The following is a 25,272-nucleotide window of genomic DNA, read 5'->3' as shown; positions in this document are numbered from 1 at the left end:
ACCATGCAGTCCTCACTTCCACTGCTCTGCTGTAGCCACTGGTGATTACAGATGAGACCATGGGCTGGTTCCCTATCTGTAGTTAGCAGAAACCTTTCTTTTTAATGATGATCATTAAATAAATTACACTTTTCCCTAATCCCTGAACAATCTCTGATTGCTTGTACTGAGAAATGGACAGCAGAAGGCGGAGGCTGGAGGAAAGATGATGCGTATGCATGTATGCATGTGCGCATACAATTGAACCAGCCCCAGTTCTGCTAATAACAATTTTGGATTTATTTCTGCCTCTCCCTACAGAGCAGTCCTGTAAGAGATGCAGATCTCTCGCTCAAAATGAGATGCAATTTAAACAAGACAAAACACCTTGGCAACTCTCTCGCTTGCCAGATCATGATTTACTGAAAGTGACTCAGGAACCACAGAGTAGCTTGTTTCCATACTGGGTCCATAATTAATTAGGTCCTAGACCCGCACTGTGATTGCCTGAGCTGTGATAGGAAACATCTCCAGCCGTTAGCTGACTGCCACACAAAAGACTGCTGTAGAGGGCCAGGCAGTACGCAGGAGAAAGAGGGTAGGGACCCGCTTGTGGAGCTGGAGATAAAACAGCAATAGCACAGAGGAAAGACTGAGGATATTACATTCTTCTCTGGCAACCGTGTGGCTATTTTGAAGGATAATCTCCCCGGCCCATGTCGCACACTCTGTGATGGGGAGCACGTGTTGGCTAGCAACAGCATCCCCTGTTCTGATAAGCCAGCTGAAACTGGGACAGGGAAAGAGATCTCACTTGAAGCAGCAAGAAAATCCACAGCTCGGGGAAGCAAAATACAATTATTTTAAACAACTCAAGCTAAACTAACTCGATTTCCAGATGAGAGCTCCATCAGCACAGGCAGGGCCTGTGCACTCCTGAATCCCTGCTCCCTGCCCCACCACTCAGCATCCTCCTTCTCCTCTTTGCTGCTCCCAGACTTGGGTCCAGCTCAGCTCCAGCCCTGGATGACCCATTTGGGTTCCTTCATTATAACCTGATGCTGATGAACCTCACAGCAGTCCCTGTCTCCTTTCCTCTCTGTAGTCTTCCAATGCCTGGGCACACCACAGCTCATCCTCCTCCTCTCTACTCATTTTTCATGCTACAGCTCTTTGCTGTGGACTCCTCTGACTCGTGTATGTCACCCCATTCCCTCCATCTCTGTGTAACTACAGTCCCTTCTGGAGCTAGCGTTGGTGAACACAGACTCTCAGAGGACACAGCAAGGGGCTCCAAAGAAGCATTTGGGATTTCAAGGGACATTCTCAGGGTGCCCCATTTGGTGAACAGAAGGGTGATTTCCTCCTGTTAGATTGGCTGGCACAGAGTCCTGCTCTCTTCTTGCAGCTGTGAGTTGGTGCACTATGACTGCATGAAAACCAAAAGAAAAAGAATGGATTTAGGTGAGGGACTGCTGGGCAAACTGTTACAGTAAGGAGGACTACTAGGGAAAGCTAAAAATAGGCAGAGAGCAGCCAAGACTCCAGTTTTAAGGTCTTACATTGAAGATCCACAAAAATGAACAGCCTGACACGCCTACATCAACAAAACAGCATTCTATACGATTGCAATATGAGCAGTCTTTTTCAATACATCAGCAAGAGCCCGGTGTATCTCTCAGCCACAATCTATGCTAAAATAAGAGCAATAGGATGATTCTGCCCCTCTCATTGATAGATGGTGGTGGTGTGAGGGTCTGGCTTAAGAAATCCTTACATAGTCTATTAAAATAAAATGGTTTGGGGAAATGGCATTACTGTGCATGTATCAATTCAGTTTTTCTTGTGTCACAACAAAGCTGATGCACAAAGGGGAGAGAAGAGTATGAAATGAACAGTTTCTCCCATTCCCTTCGCACCACACATACGTGCCCATAGAGAACAGATGGAAGAAACGCACATTGTGTTGAGAGAGGAAAAGTGTTTGAAGGTTTATCAGGGAAGAAAACCAAGACAGATGTCATGCTTATGTCATGTGTTAAAACCTTGATCCATACTTGCAGAAATGGGATACTCAATATATTGCAGGTCATGAGCTCTGCTCTTGTACTTTGAAGGGACACTGGGTAGGGACCAGGAGAGTTGCTGTTCCTAGTTCAAAAGATATGCAGGGGGTGTTGGCAGCTTCCCATTTAAAAAAAGAGAAAGAAAGTGAGACCAAGTGCACAGCAGTGGGGTCCAAGCCACAGGTGTTGGCTCCACAAGGAGCACAGGAAAATGTTAACCTCAGAAACTCACAGCACTGTGAGGCTCGATTTTGGGTCGTTCCATGGCAATGGTAATGCAGTTCAGGAAAATGATCACCAAGACGATATGATCAAACATCTTGTGTGTGATGATTTTATTGCACATCATACGGAATCTGCCAAGAAAGACAAAAAGAAAAAAAAGAGGACACACAGACTAACTATTAATGCTTGACTGGCTGAGGAGAAACGCAGCAGCTCGACGCATGGCAGGGGAATCAAGCGCTCTGTTTGCAAAGCAGATGAGCTACAATCTCCCAATCCCCTCCCTGGCAGAGCCACAGGCTGTGGGCAGAGTGGGGTATGAATAGAAAAGGATCCGAGCTACAGAATTAGGCCACAAATTCGAAGCCCTGGTAAGGTTCACAGGGGCCTTTGGGTCACTTGAAATGGAGCAGCTGCTTCCACAACTTGGACACACGGCCAGGTTTGGATCTGCTCTCCTGCATTGTCTGTAGCGCTCAGGTTTAGCTTAAGTGAAGGAAGAAATATACCCAGCAAGCCCGTAAGGGTTGAGTGCGCACAGAACAAAGGGACAGAAGCTATTTATTGTGACAGATGGCTGTACACTGACCCAGGATTTATAATACTGTATTACATTTCCCAAAGTCTGTTTCTGAAAATCTCTCTAATCTTTGTATGAATGAACTCGAATGCTGTCCAGGGCCCACCAGCTCAAAGACAGGAAACCCTTGCTGAGCGTGGGTGCATGTCCAGAGGAACATGTAGGAGAGCATGGAGCCCAGATGGCCCCAGCATGGCTGGGCTTTGGGAAGGGCAGAGCTGGGGACCTGCAGGAGATGAGAGGGTGCTTTTTGGGGGTTGTTGGGAGAGAGGGGAAGGGAAGGGGGAGGACAGAAAAGTCCAGGCTGAGAGGCAGGTTTAGAATGTCTAGGAGTGTCCTTTGCTGTAAGTGTACAGCCGAGGACAAATTCAGATTTCTCTGATCAATGCAGCACCTCTCCCCCTTGCTTCAAACTCTCCATGCTCTAGTGAGTGAAAAACTTGCAGAGCACGGACATCACTGATGAAGCAAGCAACGAACTTGATAAAGCTGCTGTCATGCTCTGGGCTATGGTCTCTACTGGATGCTCCTATGGCAGGGCCAAGCCCTCCCGGAGCGTGGCTCTCTGCAGCCAGTGGCTTTTTGATGTGTGACCTCGATGTGGTGCTGATGCCAGGACTGGGAGTTTTGTGGACTGACACAGAGACCCATCTGGGACAGATGGGCAGACTGAGCCATCACCACGAGCGTGCTCGTGCCCGGCACGCCACCACTGCTCAAGCACAGCTGCCTTACCTTGAGTGAGGGGCAAAGATGTAGATGGACCAGGAGTCTCTCTGTTTGCAGCAGTTGGGGAGACGTGCCCGTACCCACGCCTTCATGCGGTCCCTTTTGCTCTAAGAGGAAAATATACAACAGAAACATACCAGAAGGAAAACACAGAGAGAACTGTTAAAAAAATAAACCCCCAAAACTTCCAAGTGAAGCACTGGATGCAATTTTTCACTGAACACGTATCATCAAATGCTCAGTAAAGCTGCAATAAAATTATCTCCCCCAGAAAAGACCCCGCTGGGCAAGGGAAGGAGCTCTGCCAGCTAGGCAAGGGCTGTGAGCTCACAGGGTTTGGTCTAACTTCCTCCTCCACATGGTAACTGCATCTGGCACAGGGTTAGCCAAGAGGACAAACATGAGAAATAAAACCCCTGCCCAGAGGACTGATAACCCTCTCCAATCAGCTCAGTCCCTCCTGATACTCATCAGATGCTTGCCTGAATCTTCTAAGCATTTTTGGATATTTTTGTGCTGGTTTTATTGGTTGGATTTTTTAAAATATAGAATGCTTATGTCAGAGGTTATAAAGGGAGCAGAGGGAGGGATTCCTGACACTTGCTGGGCCAAGCCCTATGTCCATGGAAAGCTGTAGAAATCATTTGGGACTCAAGTTTTGGTCCAGGAATGCAATGGCAAACATCTACCTCTCATTCAGCATGAACAGATTAGACGGGAGATTATAAAGCCAGAAGGGAATATCGTGGCCAGCCTGAGCTTCTGCATGAACACAGGCCATCCAACTCCCATAAATTAACTCCTGCTTGAAGCCACAGCACATCCTCAGCCACGCATACTTCTGTTTTAGACTGTCTGCAAGGTCATTTAAGGTCAGGAGGGCAGGTTGTAAAAACCTTAGCCAGCGGGACAACTGAAGACATGAAAAATCAGATGCTGAAGGGGAGCCTCATCCCAGCTGTAACAGCCTCTAGATTTGTCACCTTCTTGTCCATAGGTCTGCGAGGGGAGGTCAGGATCTTTAATCCAACTGACATCTCAGTGCCAGCACCTTGTGCACAGACAACCAGCAGAAGACAGGCAAACATCTCACCCACCACGACGGGGCTTCCCCAGGTCTTCCAAGTAAAAGCACCAGAAGGTAAATCCACAGACCAGTGTGTGCAATGCCATCACAATGCTTTGCATTGACAGATAAATAAAAATGAATCCTTGCTCTTTCCTTACCCTTATTTCCCGCTAGCACCTGGGCTTAGATGTGCAGACACGTGGGAATGTGGCCACATGGGCCCTTTGAAGCTTTCTTCTGCAGATGTTCAGAAAAGGAGCTGTGAAGCACAGCACAGGAATAGCTGCTCATACCCCAGGAGTGCCCGGACCCCAGGGCTAAGGCACTTTTATTTATTTTGTCCTGGAAACAGGGAGGGGAGATTCGTTCAGAGCCAAACTGTTAGCAATTGGAGGTACTCTGGACTGTAAAAATGGGATTTGTTAGGGTAATTGAGTGGAATGGAGGAAGCACTTTCTGTTCCTATACACACTCAGCCAGGGGTCTCATTAGCGATGGGTAATAGCTAGTGTAGTGTCCGTTTTAATGAAAGCACTCAGTGACAATCTGAACCCTTCAAAAAATGAAAACCACCTTGTGAAAATAACAAGAAAAGTTTGAACAACAAAAAAGCTATACCTTTCTACCCCTCTCTGTCAGCTGTCCATTCTTCCCTCCCCTTCTATGTAAACACAGACCACGTCACAGCACACCAGTAAGTTTTGGCCACGTCTTGGCTGTTTTCACATCTCTTTTCCAACTCCAGGCAAGAAGTCAGGACTGCTCCCTTCTCTCTAAACTGTATTTAATAGAGCATGCATCCTCGGGGTTGTGTTATCCCTTCAAGCAGCCTAGTTAGTTTAATTATCCATAGATTTAACAAAGGTAAATAAACGGATAAAAATCAGGTGTCTGCTCAAAGTTGTGGCGAGAACAGGGGTTGCTACCCCAGCCTCTGGACATGGAGTAATAGCTGTGACTTGGTCCAGTTCATTTTGCGAGCTGGAAGGTTTCCAGAAGTATCTTTTATTCAAAGCAGTTCTGGTATTTATCATGGGGATTTGTAGTGAATGGTAATGCGTCAGCAGCACAGAATGCTTCTTTATATTCCTTTTGTCCAATTTTAATGCCAAAGATATTTTGGGGTTTGGCTAATTGTTGCAGCTTGCAGTTCATGGGCTAGATCAGATAACAAAGGCAAAAAGTGATCTTCCATCATGTCTCTCTATTCAGCGTGTTAGAGTAAGGGCAAGCACCAGGGCTTGGCTGGGGCTGGCTCATCTGGGGCTGTAGCCGGGCTGCTCTGTACAGGGCCAAGTACCTCTGCAGAAATCTAAAGTCAAAGGAATTACTCCAGATTTCCACCAGTGGAACAGTGCGGTTCAGTTAATTTGAGCCAAATGTAAGATATTTGTGAAATAAAACTCGAGCATTTCCAGCCTAAGTCCCATCAAATGCTTTCTCCACGAGGTCCAGACACGTATCAGCTACTTACAATCAGGCTGATTGCTGCTTAAGCCTGCATTATGTTCAAAGCGATATATCAATTACGTGGTTTAAATCATATCTATTTGTTCATAAAACACACCTGGACAGGATGAATAAAGATGCAGGGGAAGAAGAAAACCGGTCTTTAATTCAGTTGCCAGTGACTTAGACAAAATCTCCCCGGGTAAGACCACCCGAACTCCCCCCGCCAGCACGCAGGCAGGGGCCAGGACATGGTGTGATGCTGCCTGCTAACAGGCAGCGGTGCTGCTTTCACCCAGCAGCGTGCTAACAGGGCCCTCTGATCCCACAGCAAGGAGAGCTGCTGATAAATAGCTGCCTTTTTTTTTTTTTTTTTCTTTTTTAGAACTTTCAGATATTAATACACTTCTGAGGGCAGGATGAAAGGCAGTTGGCATTAAAAGATGACTGATGCACTCCTTGGAGTAAGGGAAAGGCTTAGATTTATAAAAGATTTATCATAACAATGGGGGGGAACTGCTGAAAAATGCTCTACAAGCGGCAACAGACCTCCAGGCAAGCTGGAAGCTGCATGGAGGCACTCAGGACTTGATTATTTAATTTTAAATATGCAGCAGGGGCAGGCTGAGAGGGTTTGGGGAGCAGCTGGACTTCACACAACAGAAAAAAGTGCAATAGGCAACACAGAAAGGAGCTGCAATTGCAACGTGCAGTGAGGTTTTGGGGAAGAGGGACACATTTGGTTGCAGATTCAGTATTTCTGCCCTGAAAACTCAGCAATTTGGGTAGTAAAGCACCCAAAAGCATCCCAAATCCAGCAGATATGAACATCAAAGACCTCGCAGCAGATCCCTGATCTCAGTCACAGCCATGTGAACCCAACCAGGCAGCAGATCGCTCTCTCCATGAAGTTTCTCCTTGTCTGCATTCATGCAATGAAGCACACATTTCAGCCCCCTGATTTTATATTTCTGGGGAGAAGAGCTATCAGGGGCCTGATTCTGGCCCCTCAGAGGGGTGTAAATTCAGAATAAACTCATTGAAGGCAGCGGAGCGGCACTAATATAATGGGAGCCTGGGAGATCCAAACGAAGCCTTTCCACTTCCTTTTATTTCTGCGCAGAGGCAATCAAAACCAGCCAGCAAGGAAAGATGTGAAGCTTTGTTGCAGAAGGGCATATTTAGGATTACTTTGATCTGAATAACAGTTGAGTTCTTTTCTTCTTTTGTTGGTGGGGGAGTTTTGAATTTTATTTTTTCCATTTAAAAAATAATTACTTTTTTCCTGACTTTGTCAAGGCTAATTTAGGGGCAAAGCATCACCCCAAACGTCAGGAGGGAAGCACAAAGGGAAGCTCCGCAACCTGGGGGCTCATTTCGCTAATCTAAGCAATATTTTCTGATCCATCTGGTTTAGCGATTTGCTGTGAAGACATATTTCAGAGCATGGGGAAAGGCACCAGCCAGCTGTGGATGTCCCAGTTGTGGCTATACCAGGGGCTAGGGCACAATTTATTTACCCTATTCTTTTCCTAGGCATTTGCTTCTGAGCACTCGGTGGGAAAGGACTGAGGGACCTTTGGTCTAACCCAACATGACCAGACCTCGGCACACAGAAGATGACATTTGGTTTACACTAGAAGCGGCTGCCATTATAAAGATTTTAAAAGTGCATCTTATCCAACAGCCTATCGTCAGCACTGGCTGGGGCTGCAGGGCCGGGTGGGACAGGAGAGGAAGGACATGTCCCATCACATGATGTTCAGTGCAAGGGGGCTGCTGGCTTCTGATCTGGCAGGGGGAAAGGAAGGGACCTGCGGGATGTTTGGATCAGGCGAGCTGGAAAAAGCAGCAGATGTTGGAGCATGAAAAAAAAATTCTCTAGCTAGCAATACAGACCATGGTCTCTTGATCACTTCTAATAGTGCTTTTTCCAAAAATAATTACTGCTCCTTTTCTTAAAAATTCAATTTATTTTATGGAGGTTAAAAACCAGGTTAAGACAATCAGTAAAAATCCCAGGCTGAGGATCCATGCTGGAGATGTAATGGGATAATGGCTTTTTTTAAAGGCGATTCACAGCTGAGTGACTCCATTCTGCCAGTACTAACTCTCCTCCTGTTCCTTCTATGGAGTCACCGCTGCCTTTCACATCCCTCCACATGCTCCAAGTTCCATTTTCATTCAACAAAGTCAGTAAAATCACGTCCACAAGCTGCAGCTTTCCTGTTCTCAGTACTGCCCCGGTTACCATCACGTGGCTCTACCCAAAACCCATCCGCTTCACCAACAGACATAGTTACCCCCTGGGGATGACACATTAGACCATCACATTTTTAAGCCCAAGAACAAGGTAAACAAAGAGGTAACCTGGGAAGAGCAGGAAACACCCTAAAACTGTCCTTGGGACATCCTGACCCACATATAACAGCCAGGACTGTAGGCATCTTGCTGCCCAGCTCAAGCCCCTCTCTGCCTGCTACGCAAAAAATCTTGGAAAAGCTGCCAAATTCCTCCTGTTCCCTAAGATACAAACATCCACAGGGAAAAAGACCCAGGGACCCTCGTCCCTTCCCTGCGCTTACAGACCTTTTAGTCAATATTTCCTAAATGGCACTTTGCAGGCCTGTGAAAGAGAGATGCTTATTGGCCTAAATGCCTCTTCATACAGAAATTAATGCAAAGCTTTTGAAATTACCACTGTCTCTACAGGACTCACCCTGCCTTTTCGTTGCCTGTTGATGTCAATAAAAATTTGCTGCTGTGTGTGGGGGCAGAAAGCTGAATAACAGTTGGAGAGCAGGGAAAGTGACTTGGTTTTTTTAAATAAATAAAGAAAAATAAACCCAGAAAAGCATATATTTCCAAGAGGTAGTTTTTGCTCTGCACCTTGTGGTGGAACCTGGAGAGTTCTGCCCTGATCTCTCCATCGTGAGCCATCTGATACTGCACTGAAATACTTAATATGACGCCAACCCCGTTTCTGATGGCATCCACAGCCCAGAGACCTTCTGGTGCTCTTCTGCGTGACTCTCAGTCTGGTCTGGTGGTGATGGTGAGACCTGGTTCCTGCAATAGGCCATCGCTTTGCACCCAATTCATGCACTCCTGAGACAGTTACGACCATCACTTTGACAAGGGAAAAAAACCCAAAATGAACGCTTGGCATTTCCTTACCATGTTGCCTTCATCATCGCAGTCATCGCAGTCCTGTCGAGGGTCATCAAGGTGGAGCTGGTGCAGCAGCAGGCCCGGAGAGGTCTTGCCATTGCAGTCCTGGTGCTCGGAGGTGGAGGTTCGGCTGCTGTGCATGCTGCTGGTCCGGTACAGGGAAGGCACCTGCAGGGTATCCTGGAGGTCGAAGGAGCCTTTTGTTTCCAGTGACTCCATGCGATGAGGCAAAGAGCCATTGAAGCTGCCGGCCCGGCTGGAGCGCTCCTCATCCGAGCTCTCCTCTTCCTCCGAGCTCTCCTTTCCCTCCCCGGAAAGGAGGGACCTGCGCTCGCCACTCTGGCCCCGACGCTTGAGGCTGGGGGCCCGGCCGATGCTGTTCCAGCTGGAGCGGCGGCTGTTCCAGCTGCTGCTGGCACGCCAGGGGCTGTGCGGGGAGCTGCGGGCGCTGGGCTGAAGGAAAGACAGAGAGAGCATCAGCTCCATGCCGCCCGCCCCATGCCGGGCTGCTGCTGCGCCAGCTGGGGAGGATGGATGGACAGACAGCCCCGCAAGCCCAACAGACACGCGCTGAGCCTCCGCAGGAGGAGGTGACATGAGTACCGGGGACTTGAGCTCGTAGGCGGTGGGGTCCATGGAGACGCCGCTGGCCCGGCGGGACTCGTAGCCCTGCGCTGCGTCTCCAAACATGGCGCTCTTGGGCATGGGCATCGGCGTGGCAGCGGTGTGTATGATCAGTGGTGGGGTCAGGCTCTTCTTCAGCTCCGGGTGGTCACTCAGGGCCATCACTGGAAGACACAAGTGGGTTTTAGGTGTCACACCTCAAGGGGCACATCTAAACCTGCTCTCGGGATCAGGTGCCAACAAGAGAGGAGAGCAGATGCAGACCATCATCTGCTGCCCCTCAACTTTCCAACCAACACCTGCCAGCTCCAACTTTGGGAACTTCCTTGCCCATGCCGGGGCTCCCTCCATCCTCTTTCCCCACGGCTCCTCCACCTGTGCCCCTGCAGAGACCCCAAAAGCCCAGACCTCAGGCTCAGCAGGGAGATTATGGCCTGAATGCCATCTGGTCTGTCTCTGTCTGCATCCCATGATCCTGCCACACACCTGCTGGCCTTGGTCAAGCCTGCCACAACTTGGACTATGCCATTCTCTCTGGGAGGGCTCTTCCCTTTGGAACATGTTGTTTTCACAGAAAACCAAGGTTTCTGCAGAAGGGTCTGTCCTCCCAGGGTTGTTACTCACAGGCTGGATTTGACAAGTTCTTCTTAAGTCCTCCCTCCTCTTCCAGGCTGCGGTGAAAGAGATCCACCTCGGAATCAGACTTGGAAGCATCACCCTGGAGCAAAACAGAGGGCTTCAGCAAGGGGGGGTGACAGGCCATGGTGCACGGACACCCCTTTGAAACGGATTCCCATCTCCAACACCACACCTATGGATCCACTGAATTTTGTACCACGATGCAACATCACCTTTCACAAAATGACGCATGCACATATTTATACCACAGACTAATTAACCTCCTACCAGGAAGACAGACTGCCTCTGGCTCCAAATGTGGTCCCAGAAAGGGATCAGAAAAAAAAACCCTATTGCTTAATTTTTGCTGCTGGAATTGCACACTAGGCAAATATTCAGGAAGGACAGATATCTGATGAGCAATTTTGGGACAAAAATTGACCCTACTCATCGCTCTTAATTTATACACTATGGCTTAAACCCCCTGTGTGTGGCTCTTTCTAGTAGTGCTTTGATGCAGCAATCCAGGACTCAGAAAGGGCACAAGGGACCCCGACTTTCCAACGCAACTAGTGGGCACATGTCAATAGATGCCTCATCAGCGCAGAGAGGATCCAGGTGGCAGAACCTGATAACGACTGCCGTGGGTGGTCATTCCCCTCCCCGCTGAGAGACACAACAGAACTAGAAGTTTGGTGATTTATGCTGTATCGTTTGGGGGATTTAAATTCCACTGTTTCGTTTCGAACACTGGAGTTTGAACGAGAGCTGCCCGCTTTGGCATGGGCCTGTCCTCAAGAGGAGAGAGAAGAGGTTTACCATTGCTCGTAGCGTGGTGCCTGGGCTCTCGCTTGGTCTTGCAGAATGGACCCGATTAGGGACGTCCCTGGGCGCCCCACTGATTCTGTCCATTGGCACTGCAGAAAGGCGCTTAGGGTGTGGTATAGTCAGGATACACCCGACGGGCAATGGTGCTCTCCAGAACAATACCCATCCAAAAGAGGAGGATATACAGCTGAAACCACTGCTCTGGCAAAGGGCACCAAACCCCGTTACAATGTCCACTGGGAGGGAGGAGATGGGAAGGGAAGGAGGATGCTGGGATGAGAGAAGCCAAGCAGACCCTCACTTCAGCTGGGAGAGACCAGGAGCCCCAGAAAACCCCACCAAGGCTAAGCTGTGCCCCCGGGAGCCCTGGCCAGCCCTGTGGAGGTTTGGTGCTTGGGTACCTGTTGGTTGTAAAAACCCAGAGGGACCCCAGCTTGGGACTGGAGGAGAAGATGGCATCTGACACAAGGTCCAGTGTCCCGCGCCTCTCTGTTAGGCAAAACCCCAGAGGAATGAGCCCTAATACTGCCCCATGGGGTCACTAAACTGTTAAGGGGTTTTTTTCCAGGGCAGACTGGACACTCTCAGACACATGTTTTTAAGACAAAAGAGTGTGATGCGAAGTGTTGGCTCAAAACTTCCCCTCCTGAGGATCCAGGACTTCTGTGCTATTCAGGGAAGCTCATCCTGCAGGACGCCGACTGGAAAGGTCAGGAATGCACCTTGCAAGGGGGAGCAGTAAAGTCAGGCTGGCCTGAACTTTGCTGGATTCAAAACCACGTCTCCGTATGAACAGGGGCTCCAGCTGGCTTCAGGCTCCCAGCTAAGCCCATCAGTAGGCCTGCCACGAATTACTCATTCTCCCTAACAGGTTATTAAAAAGCAATAAATAACGGGAAGAATTTTATGTGATTTGTATTATTGGAGTGCTCTTTAACAGTCCAAAAGAAAGTTTTAGGGTGCACAATGAGATGTGTGCCGAGATGGAAAAGCAGAGCTACATTGGGACTTCCCACCCCCCTTCCAAGCACCAAACCCCACATCTGGAGGGCAGAAAGCATCCCCTCCGAAACACCACGTGCCAGACTCAGTACGGTGCAGGCAAGCATCTCGCAGCTGGGGCTGCTGCCCGTTACCTGTTCTTGCACTCCCAGTTTGCCTTTCTGGATAGAAAAGGGGTTATGAGAGAACAGGGAGTTAAAAACCTTTTGGGACATGAGGGTACATCAAGATGGACCAGGTGGTACCATGGCTAAAGCAGCCTGTACCGAAGGGGAGTGACACACTGGGATACGATGGGAAAGGGCTTTTGTGCTGAGGAAAAAGCCAGATTTCTCAGAAAGGACAGAAAGGGAAGGGAGTGGTAAAGAGAAAGATGAGGTTGGCAGAAGAGTAAGGTTTGGGGTGTACTGCACTTTGGAGATCCACAGCTTCCTCAAACCTGAATGGGACCATTTCACATCCTGACCCATGCTGTAATGCAGCATCTCTCCAGCAATCCCAGCATCCTGGCCAGCCTTTCTGGGACACACCACAGCGCAGCTGCCACCATCCTACCCTGTCCTGCTGAGCACGGAGCTCTCCCACACACGTGTCCACAAACAGGCTTGATTCCGGGTCCCTTCACTCTCGAGCACCCTCCTCCACCTGTGTGATGGAGGGAGCGCTTGGCAGGCATGCCCAGCAGCCACCATCACCACCCACATCCCTGGGGAGGTCCCCAGGATGTGACCGTGCTGTGGAGGGGCAGTGACAGCCCCAGGGGGAGCCTTGCACGGAGTAGGCGTCCAGAAAAGGGTTGGTGAGAGCTGAGGCTGGAGCCACATGATCAGCCCCAAAGCACCCACCTTAATTTACCTGGTTCCCCCAGAGAAGGAAGGGACTTAAAATCAAGGCTAACTCAACAATGAGGACAAAAAGGAAAGAAAAAACAAAATCACCCCCAAAACATCCAAACAAACCCCAAAAGAATGACAGCTACTACAATGAGAACAGCACCATGGTGTGTGACCAGGCACCACAAGAGAGACAACCATGGCGGGTGGTAGGATGTGCTGTGTACGTACCCCCGACGAGTCGACAGGCAGCTGAATACAGCTTAACTGCCCACTCGCATCTTCTCGCTTGGAGATCTCCTGAAGGAGAAATGGGGGGAGGGAGGGGGGGAGGAAGGGGAAGGGGGGGTTCAATTTTCACACTTTCAACAGCAGGACGGAATGGGGAATCAAAAAACAGACGAGAAAAGGAAGGGAAGGAGAGAGAAGGGGAGAAGGGCAGCGTGCGGCCGCAATGGAGAGCCAGGCTGGGGCACCCACTCTACCTGGCACTGGGAAGGAGTGGAAGATCTCAGATGGAGCTAAGCCCTTCAAAGGGACCAGCCTTCCCTTTAAATTAAGTGTTTCAAACAGAACTTGCTTCAGCTCTTAAGTAATAATTGTGCTAATGAAACACCAGCTAATTATTGAAAACATGATTATTTTGTGGGTTTTTTTGCAGCTGCATAATAGGATCTTTATTTATTATGCCTTCATTAAGCAGTAATGGAGGCTTTTAATGAATGTTTGATTAACACAATATCAGTCCTCTTACAGCCAGGTGAAATACCTAATTTAAGAAAAAACCACCTGAATCTGCTGTGAGTTCAGATCCCTCCTCATCCCCACAAGCTGAGACACCCGTTTAAATCAGTGGGGTGCCCAAACGTGGCAGGGGTCTGCGGGCAGGGGGGCACCGCCCCATCCTGAGGGGCTTTGCCACACGAGCGGCCCCAGCATCTCTTCACAGCACCAGAAGTCAGTCTTTCCCCAGCTACTCAAAAACCACACGTCATTTTTCACCTTGTTGTGTTTCTCCCTCCTCAGGGGTGGCTCTCCCAGTGCTCCTTGGCACATTTTGGCAGCCCACAGGGCTGTAGGAGGTTACACACCGTGGCAGGAGGGCACAGCTTGTCCTACCACCTTAATTTCATGCCTCCAGGGCAATGGATCTTTCCTCCAGTTGCTGCATGGGATGCAAAACTCATCCCACTCCAGGCTGGGACAAAAAGTTTAAGAAAAACTGATCAGCTTTGCGATCCGGATCTCTGGACAACGGTGTCTTGCTAGTGATGTAACGGACACTTAATTTAAAGTCTTTGGTTGTAACAGAGAGAAACATGGGAACCCATTGAAAGAGAAAACATGTAAGCATTTTCCCTTCACAAGGAAAATCCCACTGAAACTGATATGAATGCAAAAGGTAAGGGATGCAAGAAAAACACCATCCAAAATCCCTACTGCAGGAGAAGGGACTGTGCCCTCTGGTTGAAGCTCAGAAGAAGTCACAGTTCATATTTCTCCAAGGATGCCACATCCACAGAGCAGGTAATGTCCTGCAGAGGAAAGGATGGAGGGGCTGGAGGACCCGAGGTTTTAGGGAGGGAGGGGGGCACAAAGGAGGGGAAGGAACAAACCTATGAGTGAGGACAGCTGGGGACAAGGGGACATGAAACCAGGAGGATTACCAATGGAAGAATAGACTTTGGAGGTAATATTATTAGGAACTCCCCTGAGAAGGGAGCTTTATGCCTGACAAAGAGGAGTCATTGCTTGCTTCAGAGAGAAGTCCCCAGGGCAGGGACCCAAGAGGTCAGGCAGCAATTTCAAATCAGCAGCTCGATCAAACAGAGTCCCCTGCTCACCTTCCCTGCACTAACACCAGGCTCGAGTTAAATCGGAGAATGCGCGGACAAAAATAACCATGTTGCAGAAAGTCCTGTGTGTGCCTCTTGCAAGAGAAGCAGGTTACCAAGTAAAAACGAAGGGGGGGGGGAAGAAGAAAAAGAAACTCAATCCTGCAAAATATATTGCTCCGTATTTAAAGTTTGGAACAGGTCCTTTTTGTTTCTCAACTGCTTATATACATCTGCTGCCTAGCAACTGGGGCTGCAAAGCCATGCACTAAAATTAACGAGGTGCTTGCAGATTGAGGAAAGGCACTCAAGGACCAAGGAGATAAAGCCAGGAGCCCCAGGATTGTGTTTCAGCCCAGAAATCTGAAGGAGAATGGAAAAAAAAAAAACTCAGAAGAAGGGTCAAGTGCAATCACAGGAGGGAGACGCTGGGGTTTGTTTACAGCGAGAGATGATCTCTCTATTAATTCTGCTTAAGAGAGGATCCTTTGTGTGCTGGATAGCAAAAACCAGAACAAGACCTTTTGCAAAACTACATGCCAGCAAAGCTGAATAGACAAAAACTAGCAAAGCTAGACCTGGCTCCTGACCTCCAGCAGACATTTGCTCCCCATCTGCTGCAGGAAACTTGGGTTGAGCAAAGGGATCTCTTGATCCTGTTGCAATTTACTGGAAGAATGTGGAGAACTCAGAATAACAATGACATGGAAGGAAGATTATTGTTTAAATGCCATCATCAAAGCCTGAGATATAAAATAGCACTGTAATCATGGTCACAAATTACAGAAATCTGGTGTGAGTTCATTGAAATCACCATGGCTGGGCAGAGTTGGCCAGAGGGGACTTGATCTCTGGAGACTGTGCTGGATCCTGGTCCCTGCACTCGCCTCTCAAGACCTGTGCAAGCATCACTGGCTTCAGGCTGTCTCAGTCCTTTCCTGAATCAGAAGTTACTCCCTGATTTACACCGCACTTAAAGGACATCTGCAGCTTACAAAGAAATCCTAGAGCTGACCTGGACCAGCCTGGTGCTGCCCCAGCAGAGGAGAAGCAGGGGAAGGCGATGGGGCAGCCCTGCGGCAAAAACCAGCTGAAAGCAAATCTGGGGGGTCACCGCAGGTGGTTTGGGGGGTCACCGTGGGTGGTTTCCCTGACTCCAAGAAATACGTACCCTCAAGGACATGGTTACTGGAATAAAATCACAGCGTACTAAGCCAGGGCATGAATTTGCAGGGAGTTACATCATGGTGCCAGCTGGCCGCAAAGCGAGCGCGGGGTAAATTGCTGCCCAGGGAAACAGGCGCGTGGCGCAGCTGGTGTGCGGGAGCAGGAGCAAGCCGGCGGGCGAGCACAGGGATGCTCTAGCATGAAAAACTGGGCTGAGCCAAGGACTGAGTCAAGGACCAGAGGTGTCAGCCTCCCTCAAGGACCAGGGGTTGGAAAAGGGGCTTCTGCGTTCAAAGGCTGCATCCTTTTCTCTAAGAAGCGGGTGCAGCAGGTGATCTCCCACTTCGGCGACCTTCAGAGAATAAATTTGCTAGACTAAACAAAGATTTGGTTTCGAAGCCGTCATCACAAGCAGACAAGGAGCTTTTTACCTCTTCTCAGGCAAGGGAACATTGTGCTATTTGGGAGAACCAGGCAGTGACCTTCCCTTTGGCTGAATGGAGGGGGAGGTTTACAGACAAAACCAACTACAACAAGTAAAAAAGAAAAGCACCAACACAGAGAGAGACGATACAAAAAAAATAAAAAAATATTTCTTCTTGCTATCTCCTGGTACAACTCCATCAATTTAACTCTAAACTGTGCTCAAGAAATAAAAACAGTTCTGTGCATAGCTGTTCATAGGGTGGTAGGATATTATGATACATAAGCAACAAATCTTAAATAATATTTAGTCATCCCAGAACGCTTATAAAAAAAAAAAAAAATCAGAGATAGCGTGTAAAAGCATAGCCTGTACAAGCAGATCCCAGTGAGCAGTTTTATGTTATATTTACCTCTCCAACTGCTGGGTGGGATGTAAAGGTCCCCTCCCCTTACTGATGTCCTTAGACAGTCGGACAATTTTTTCAAAGAGCAGGTGGGCATTGCAGGTCCCTCATGCTGGGGACTAGATGACATGCTCACTTGCTCTGAGTTGGACAGTTGGGAAGACAGTAAGATAAAAAAAAAAAAATTTTAGTTCAAAAACTAAGTACCCCCCTGCCCTTCCATGAAAGCCTCCAGCAATCCAGGATGTCTTGTGGGAGTCCCCAGCCGGAGGAAACAGATGGCAGAGACCAGAAATCATGTACTTTAAAATGTACAGAGCATTGCAGGGCTGGGTGCAGAAAGAGCTCCATGAACGCATACCATCAAAAAAGATAATCATGTCACTAATCTCTTACCAGCCTGAGTAAGTTTTCAGGAGGGGCTTTTAATCTGGCTGACAGACACAGTGAGAACTGTTTCAAAGACACTGTCGTAGCAGCGATCCCATCCGCAGTGCCTGACTCACCGCTGAATTCCCACTCCTGCATTAATGCTAACAATGCTTTTAATTTAAGCCCTTCGTTTAGAGGGCTTGCTGTATTAAATCACACTGTGGCTAAGAAAAAGAAAGGGAAAATAATAATTAAGAAAGAAACCTTAATTTTTCAGCCACTTTCTTCATAAATCTTGTAAACATATTGCTGTCCATCTCAGAAATCAAATTCCAGGATCTGGAGGCCCTGAAACTTTAGAAGTAATCAAAGGCACAAGCCTGAGAACATTACCTCTGTCTGGAAACCCTCTACCAGGATGGCCACCAGCAGGTTAAAGAGAACGTAATTCCCAAACGTCATGAGAGCAATGAAGTAGAGAGCAGCCCAGGAGGAGGTTGATGCCATGCCATTGTAGAGGACCTTGTTCCAGTCTTCCTGGGTCAAAATCTGCAGAGGAAGGGTATCAGGAAAATGGAAATACTGGAGGATTGTGTGCTGTTTTCCCTGAGCTGGGATGGGTATCTGTGCTCTGGATGGGCCAAATGAGCATCCCACTTCTGGGGTATCCACCATAACCATGGGAGGATAAATCTGACCCAAGCCATTTTTTGAGCCAGAGAAGAGACAGGACCAAAGTGACCGTGACTCTCATGCTGCTGGTAAGGTCCCTGCCCAAACTGCCCCAACTCCCACCCACACTAAGGGACGTGTTCAGCCATAACAGAGTGTAACGTCACGTGGGTCAGACCTTTCCTTTGGTCACCAGAACAGCTAAAAGTCTTTCACAGATACCGCAGTTACGCAGCTCAGAGCTGCTAGAACAAAAAACTGCACGTATCAATTATGGGCATAAAATGGATTCTGTTCTTTGTCAAGATATCACTGCAAATGGTCCTGATCTCCTCCTCTCCATCTCCAACCTCTACACTTATTTTCACCCACCCAGCCCACACCTTGCAAATGCAAGAGCCTGCTACCTCAGCAGCCCCTCATCATTAGCTTTCTGATTTATTCTGTAAAACAGTCTGAAAACCGCCCGTGTTCCTGCACTTGTGGTTTTAGGTCATCTCCCTTCCACAGGAATGAGCTTCATTAAGCTCTGTCAGATGCTTTGGAAAACAACCCCAGTCCCTGAAGTCCTAAAACGAGCAGGAGTTGTGGCGTTTTTCATTTTGTACCTGGAAAACAGTGACGATGGCCCAGAGCAAGGAATCGAAGTTCTTCCTGTCAGGCAGCGTGTCGCCATCTCGCTCCGAAGCAAACTTACACCCGAAGAGGTGCATCCCCAGGATGCTGCAGAGGAGGGAAAGCAGGGGCTCAACAAGAGGCCCACACTATAAAGCAGTAACGATAACAGCAGGGCTGACTGTCCTCTGATTTCACCTGGGCAATTATTTTATTTTTTTTTTTAAAAGATGAATCACTCTTTCACTGAAAAATACGCCTCAAGATCATGCAAACCAAGTGTGAATTTGGGTCAAATCTGTCAAAAGTTTCAACTAAAAAGTATGCCTGCTCTTATTTTTCTTCTGCTTTGTTTTTTTTTTTAAGTCAAAACATTTTGTTTAGAAAATGTTGAAACACAATGTTTTGACTTTCTGTTTTGCAATGGCACATTTTCAGCAAAATATGCTTAAATTGAATTAGGATGACAAAAAGGGTTTCTGTGAAATGCCTGAATGAGACATATCAGGGGACCTCAAACAGATTTTTCAATTTTGACAAGAAAACAGAATACCTTTCATTTTAGATTGATATTAAAAGAATAATTTGTTTTCCCCTGGTCTCGGCCAGTAACCTGAACAATGAAATTATTTACAGCTCTACTGAGCGCCACAGCTGCAAATGGTGGTTTTGGAGTGAAATGTCTCACTGGGAGACTGGCTTCCTTCAGCCTTCCCAGTGCCTGGATTGCTGGAATACCAGAGCTGGCTGTTACAAGGAGACAGCCTCTTCTCAAAATCTAGACCAAAATCCAAAAATCTGGGGCTATGCTAAGCCTATTTCTAACATTTCCACTTCTCAGAAGAGGCCACGCAAGAGCATAAGCACCACCGTGGCTGACTTTATTTTAGGAACATCACCCTCTCCTTGGCAATATTTTTAGTGCCAGGCTTTCTGCTAGTCAGAAAGTAATGGGACCACTGTCTTGGGGTGATGTCAAGGAATCATCCAGCTGAAATATTTTCCTTGCAAAGGACAGATGTCTTGTTTGGTCAGAGTTAAGAGAATTTAGTCACAGCAGCAAACCACCACCAGTGCCAGCCAACAATACTGGTCCTGGGACCATTCAGCTCAGCCATGTCCTGGTATGGACCCTTACATCTCCTCACATCACCATGAGATCCCACCTAAAACCCCAGAGCAACCTCAGGATGGGGAATCAGAAGCGCTCACCTAAAGATGAAGATGAAGAGCATCAGCAACATGCAGAATGTGGCCACGTTGTCCATGGTCTTCATGAGGACTACAAGCTGGCGCTGGAGGGCTGGCATGAAGCGGACCAGCTTCAGAACTCGCATGAGTCGAAAGGTCCGCAGAACTGAGAGCCCCCCACCTTGCTGGCCCACTATCTCCCACACGCTGAGGGAGAAAAAAAGTCATTGCAGTATGAGAAGACAAAGATTAACACAAAAGCACAGAGGACAGGAAGCAAAGGAAGGGTGAAATTCAGAAAGAAAAGGGTTGGAAAGTGGGCAGAGATGCACTGCCAATACCCCTAGTGAGCTGGACTCCATCCAGGCTTGCAAAGAGCAGAGCCCCAGTAGAGTGTCAAAAACACGCCTGCAAATCAGTGGCTGCAGCTGCAGGGGCAATTACAGCCTTTGCACATGCCAAAAAAACAGAGAGCTACTTAACTGGGCACTGGTTGTACCATTTGGATCCTAGACTTTCCCAGGACATTGGGACTGATAGCTTTCTGCTTGGGCCTCTCTCTAAAATGACCATAAAATAACCCCAAGATATATATTAGCAATCGTGTCCAAGTGCATTAATTTACAGCAGAGAAGTATAAAGTGTCACAGGAAGGTATTTATGCCCACTCTCCATTACTTTCTGTTTAATTAAACAGCCAAATGAGGGGAAACACACATAAAGAAGTCTCTAGGTTTGTACCTAATCACCACGATGATCCCATCAAAGATGTTGTATGGATTCTTAATGTAGCCAAAAGGACCATAAACAAGGACTTTCAACAGCATCTCCAGGGCAAAGAGGCTTGTGAAGACTATGTTGCTGATCTCCAGGGCATTGGTAAGCTCCTCAGGCTGAGGAAAGAAGGGGAGGAAAGGGAGACAGTAAGCGGCACAGCTCCATATCCAGAATTACACCTGGAAATACAACAAGCCCCAAAACTGCAAGTGTAGAAATACCAGTGCTCATGGTGAAGCGAGAAAATGGCAATAGCTCACTCAAAGCCCAGGAGAGAGAAGAAAAATACTATCACTGTTTAAGATTTATACATCTGTTGTAAATTGAACAGGTAAATCCAGACATGGGCTTCACGTTAATCGCAGCTTTAGTACCACCTCAGGAGGTTTGTGTAGAAGTGATGTGTATCGAGTCTTAACACTTTCACACCTTCCAAGCCAATTCACCTTATGCAGAAGGGAAAGTCAAACCATTTTCTCATAAAAACGTCCTTTTAGGGCTTGTCTTTTTATTTAGTGTCTCATAAAAAAACTTCAAGCTAAGATTTTCCAAAAGCAGAGATTTGAGGTGATATAACTGGAATGGCTTAAAAAAAAAAAAAAAATCCCTCATTATCAGGAGGCCCCAGATACTACTACTGAGGAAGGGCCCAATCCTGGCATTCCAGACTGGCAGTCTAAAAATAGAGGTATGAAGCAACCTTAACAAACAGGCTTCCAGTAATCTTAGACCTAAATTAATACCTTTCATGTTTTTCTCGCATATTTCACAGAGGGTTCCCAACAATGCCTGCAGACACCCAGCGCTGTGCTTTCCCTGACGGGTGGGCGAGCATAATTGGAAAACATATGGCAGAAGACAAAAACTGGTGGCGTAGTCTGTTTAGGATCAGTTAGTGGCAAAGACAGGAGCAGAATCTGCAGTACCAGATCCCTTCTCCCCATTTAACCCCAACACACAGCCAAAACTGCATGTTTCTACTTAAAGGCTTTGTTAAAACTGGGAGCCGAGGTCCTGCTGGCAGATAGCCGCGAGGTCGCGTTGGCCATGCCAAGGTGCCCCGCAGGGCAGTGGGCTGGCACAGTTCACTAACTACTTTATGCACACTGGGTGCTGGATTCCTCTTAGGGGTAGTTTGGCACTTAACTCAGATACTTTTCTAAATCCCCACGTGTAACCACCCACAGGTTTAGATGTCTGAACACCAGGGTGAGTTACAGCCAGATGTGCAGGTTCACGGCAGCTACACCATGAGCAGAAGAAACACCTTCATGGCTGGCCCAGAACGTCCTACAACAGACCAGGAGCTGCCACTTGCAGCACAAGCTGTAAAGTTTGACAAGAGGCGCCCTACCCCCAACCTGACACCATGGGAGCCAGGAGAGGGGATGGGTCAACACTTGATCAACTGTGTTTCAGGGCCCCAGGAAACTGCAGCAACCAAAGGCTTCACAGATAAATTCGTGTGGGCATTCAACTCTTTTTTTCTCAGGGTTGAAGTCTCCAGACACAGCTGGCCAGGCAAGTTCCTCCAACCCACTGTGACGGTAGATGGGGACCCAAACTGATCTGATCGTGGTAATGTAATCCCTGAGGACTTGCACTGATACCAGTGGGAGCTTGTGATGACACAGCAATGGTCACAGGATAGCAAAGGGGGAAACAGCAGCACTGAAAAGTAATAAAAAAGAAAAAAAAAAAAAAGTGGGTGTTGAACACTTCCTATACCCCCAACATCCTCACTGAGGAACAGATCCCTGGGCTAGAGTTTGCCAAACACACCCAGTATATAGCCCAAATTGCCTCCTTGCTGATCTAGAGCTAAAATACAAATGCTCCAGCTTCCGATATTAAACACAGCCCTGGTTTAAAATCATATACCTATGGGAACACTCAGACACAAAGTAATAAATAGGCCGAGAACTTATATGTCAAGCTGCACCTCAGGACAATTTCAAATAGCTGAAAGTCTACATTAGTCACAAAAAAAATGCCAACTCATTCATGAGTGCCCCAGCGCCGAGGCAGGCTGTGCTGTTATCATTACCACAGCAATACTGCTCGGAAGGAAACATGTTCCTGGAAGCTTTCCTTCTCATCCATCAGCGCCACTAACCTGGTCCCTGAAGGCTGATTTCCACCTTCTGTTTCTCCCTCTGTGACTGCACTGCCAAATCTAACCAGCCCCGCAGGCGCAACCCGGTTAAGTCCCTCGACGGGTGAGCAGCACCCAGCACCTTCCGCAGCCGTGGCACCCCTTCCCTGTCGGGGCTGACATGGAAAACCCAACCAGTCCTGACAGGGATGTTGTGTCAATAGCGTGGATGAATGAAACCACACTTCGCGAGCACCTTCCGGTGGAAGATGTTACCGGGATGTATAAATCCGAATGGGAGGTGCTGGCAGGGCACAGCTGGGTGATGTGGGGAGCCACGAAGGGAGCAGTGCTTATGCTGCAACTCTCCCAGGACCACCAGCACCCACTGGAAGGGCTGTGACCCCCCAGCCCATGATACATCCCTCCCAGCCCACCTGGCTTATGAGAGCCCTGGCACTGCTGCAGGAGGGCCACGGGTCAGCCCGTGCAGCATGGTGATGCACAACACCTGCAGCAGCACCGGATCCATCCATCTTCCCCTGCCTCACCCTGAAAAAGCTAACTGGCCCCCCACTCCTCCACACACTCTTTTCCACTTCTCTTGCAGGAAACAGTTTTTAATATCTGAGACATTGGGTGCTCATAATAAAAATGAAGAGCGGGATCTCCTGAACCAAAGGTGAGAGTTAATATCCAAAAATCTAACATTAATGGCCAAAATGGGTTGAAAGAGGAAGGGAAAACTTCCCTTTCACCTGGCCGGGAGAAAAGGAGGGTCTCCCGGGCAGCCTGGAGCTCTGCCAGGGGAGGACAAGGCGAGCAGCTGCTAGAAGCACACAGCAACCAGACCCAGCAGAAACTGAGGAGTTTTATTTTGCTTTGGAAAACAACACATCCCTCAACAGTTGAGATGAGGCCATGCAAATTACTCAGAGGGATATTTGCAGCCAGCTGTGGATTGCTCTTCCCCAAGCCCCTGCCTCCCACACGGGGGGTCCCCAAGGCAGTTCATGAGCCCTTGCAACAGCTCTGCATCCCTTCCAAGGGATCCATCGCTGCAGCCAGCCCATGGGGCACCCACCCGGACCCCTGCCACGAGCACCACTGGGAATTATTCATAAAAACAGAGGTGGGCTGAAATTGTGATCCTGCCCAAGGGGATCACAGCCAGGCATTGGGGATTCAAACACTTCTCAGAATGCCAGCTACAGGATTTCCACGCAGTCATAGATGTGTACAGATAATAAGACTGTTTATAAAATGCTTCTGCTCTAGAGAAATCACAAACATGTCTGAGACATCTTTCCAATACAACAGGACAGCAGCTTTTCTCTCCCATAGGAATTGAAATTGTCATCCTATCCCAAACAAGAATGCAGAGTTTCAGAACTGATGAACTGAAACACTTTGTGCCTAAAACTTTGAAAGCTCTCCCCTCCATTTCAGTCCCTATTCCCTTATCCATTTGCTCTGTACTGTAAATCAACTGAAATTAAAAAACATAAATAAAAGTCAGCTTGGAGAAGAACATGGAACTTTTTGTTCCCCAACTGTTCAAACAGACATTTCAAATACCTCAGACAATGTATTTCAATATTTTTTTAAAGTCAGTTCACTGAAACTGCTCCTCTCCCACGAACAGCTTCCAGTTTGATAAACAGCCATTTTCTGACAATAACTCTCTAATCAAAACAACATTGACCAGCTCTAGACATAATGTACCTGAGAGAGTCACTTCTGGCACACAACCAGCTCTACGGGTCCTTGCCAGGTGTGGAGGAAAGAGCTGGTAAAATCGAGCAGCTTTCCCCTCCAAGGGCCACAGCACCATAACCAGGAGAGGTGGCATCCTTCTTGTGCTTAAATGTTGTATTTGGAAAACAAACCCCTCCAGGACTCACCCTGTAAAGGGCATTTCACAGGGAGGCAGAGCCTAAGGTGCAGGTCCTGATGTTTCTTTGCAGGATAAAACCTGCTGCCCACCACCCCAATTACAGCACATCTGCCACAGCCTCAGCATCTCCATTAAAAGAAGAGTCTGTTAATTCTCTCATCAGTAGCAGCAGTGACTAATTAAAAGGAAAGCATCCTATGATTAAATGAGCAACACCCAGAAAGAGTGAGACACAAGCACGATTCAGCTGTGGCACGAAACTCCATCTCTTCTGATGAGTATTCGGTAAATACTGAATTTTGTTTTCAGGACACTTCGCCTTGCTGGACACACAGACATGGTGTCCTGGATAAATCATCCCCTGTTAGCTCTCTGTTTGTGTAGTGTCGATTTGTTGATGTACCAAACAGCACATTGACAGGCTCTGGCAGCACATAAAATAGGAGCAGACAGCACAGCATCTCTCATAAACACCACGCGGCAAATGAAGGCGGCAGGGAGGAGGAGAGCCACGGGTGCCTGCCCAGACGTAACCCTGCCTGGCAGGGTGCAAACTGTAGTGGCAAGGAGGGGGTGATCTCTGCACCCTGCCTGGAGGTTTTCAGGCAGGGCTGCCTGGCACCAAGCAGGGCACTGTCATGGGGGACA

General features: G+C 48.1%; 1 protein-coding gene across 1 annotated transcript in view; it reads right to left on the bottom strand.

Moving 5' to 3' along the window:
• Positions 1–25,272, bottom strand: part of CACNA1G (calcium voltage-gated channel subunit alpha1 G) — a 149,575-nt gene that overhangs the window by 48,825 nt on the left and 75,478 nt on the right. Inside the window, exons 10-19 of the mRNA XM_074922074.1 lie at positions 20,597–20,748; positions 19,877–20,062; positions 18,658–18,772; positions 17,771–17,926; positions 13,405–13,473; positions 10,517–10,610; positions 9,872–10,056; positions 9,275–9,721; positions 3,586–3,686; positions 2,278–2,401 (exon numbers count right to left, since the gene is read on the bottom strand). Of these exons, the coding sequence (XP_074778175.1) occupies positions 2,278–2,401; positions 3,586–3,686; positions 9,275–9,721; positions 9,872–10,056; positions 10,517–10,610; positions 13,405–13,473; positions 17,771–17,926; positions 18,658–18,772; positions 19,877–20,062; positions 20,597–20,748 (1,629 nt within the window). The remainder of the gene's footprint in view (positions 1–2,277; positions 2,402–3,585; positions 3,687–9,274; positions 9,722–9,871; positions 10,057–10,516; positions 10,611–13,404; positions 13,474–17,770; positions 17,927–18,657; positions 18,773–19,876; positions 20,063–20,596; positions 20,749–25,272) is intronic.

The sequence above is a fragment of the Athene noctua genome, chromosome 18 (genome assembly GCF_965140245.1).
Source record: "Athene noctua chromosome 18, bAthNoc1.hap1.1, whole genome shotgun sequence".
In the NCBI taxonomy this organism is placed as follows: domain Eukaryota; kingdom Metazoa; phylum Chordata; class Aves; order Strigiformes; family Strigidae; genus Athene; species Athene noctua.
Note: the sequence above shows the minus strand (reverse complement) of the source record. Positions and strands in the feature narration are given on the sequence as shown.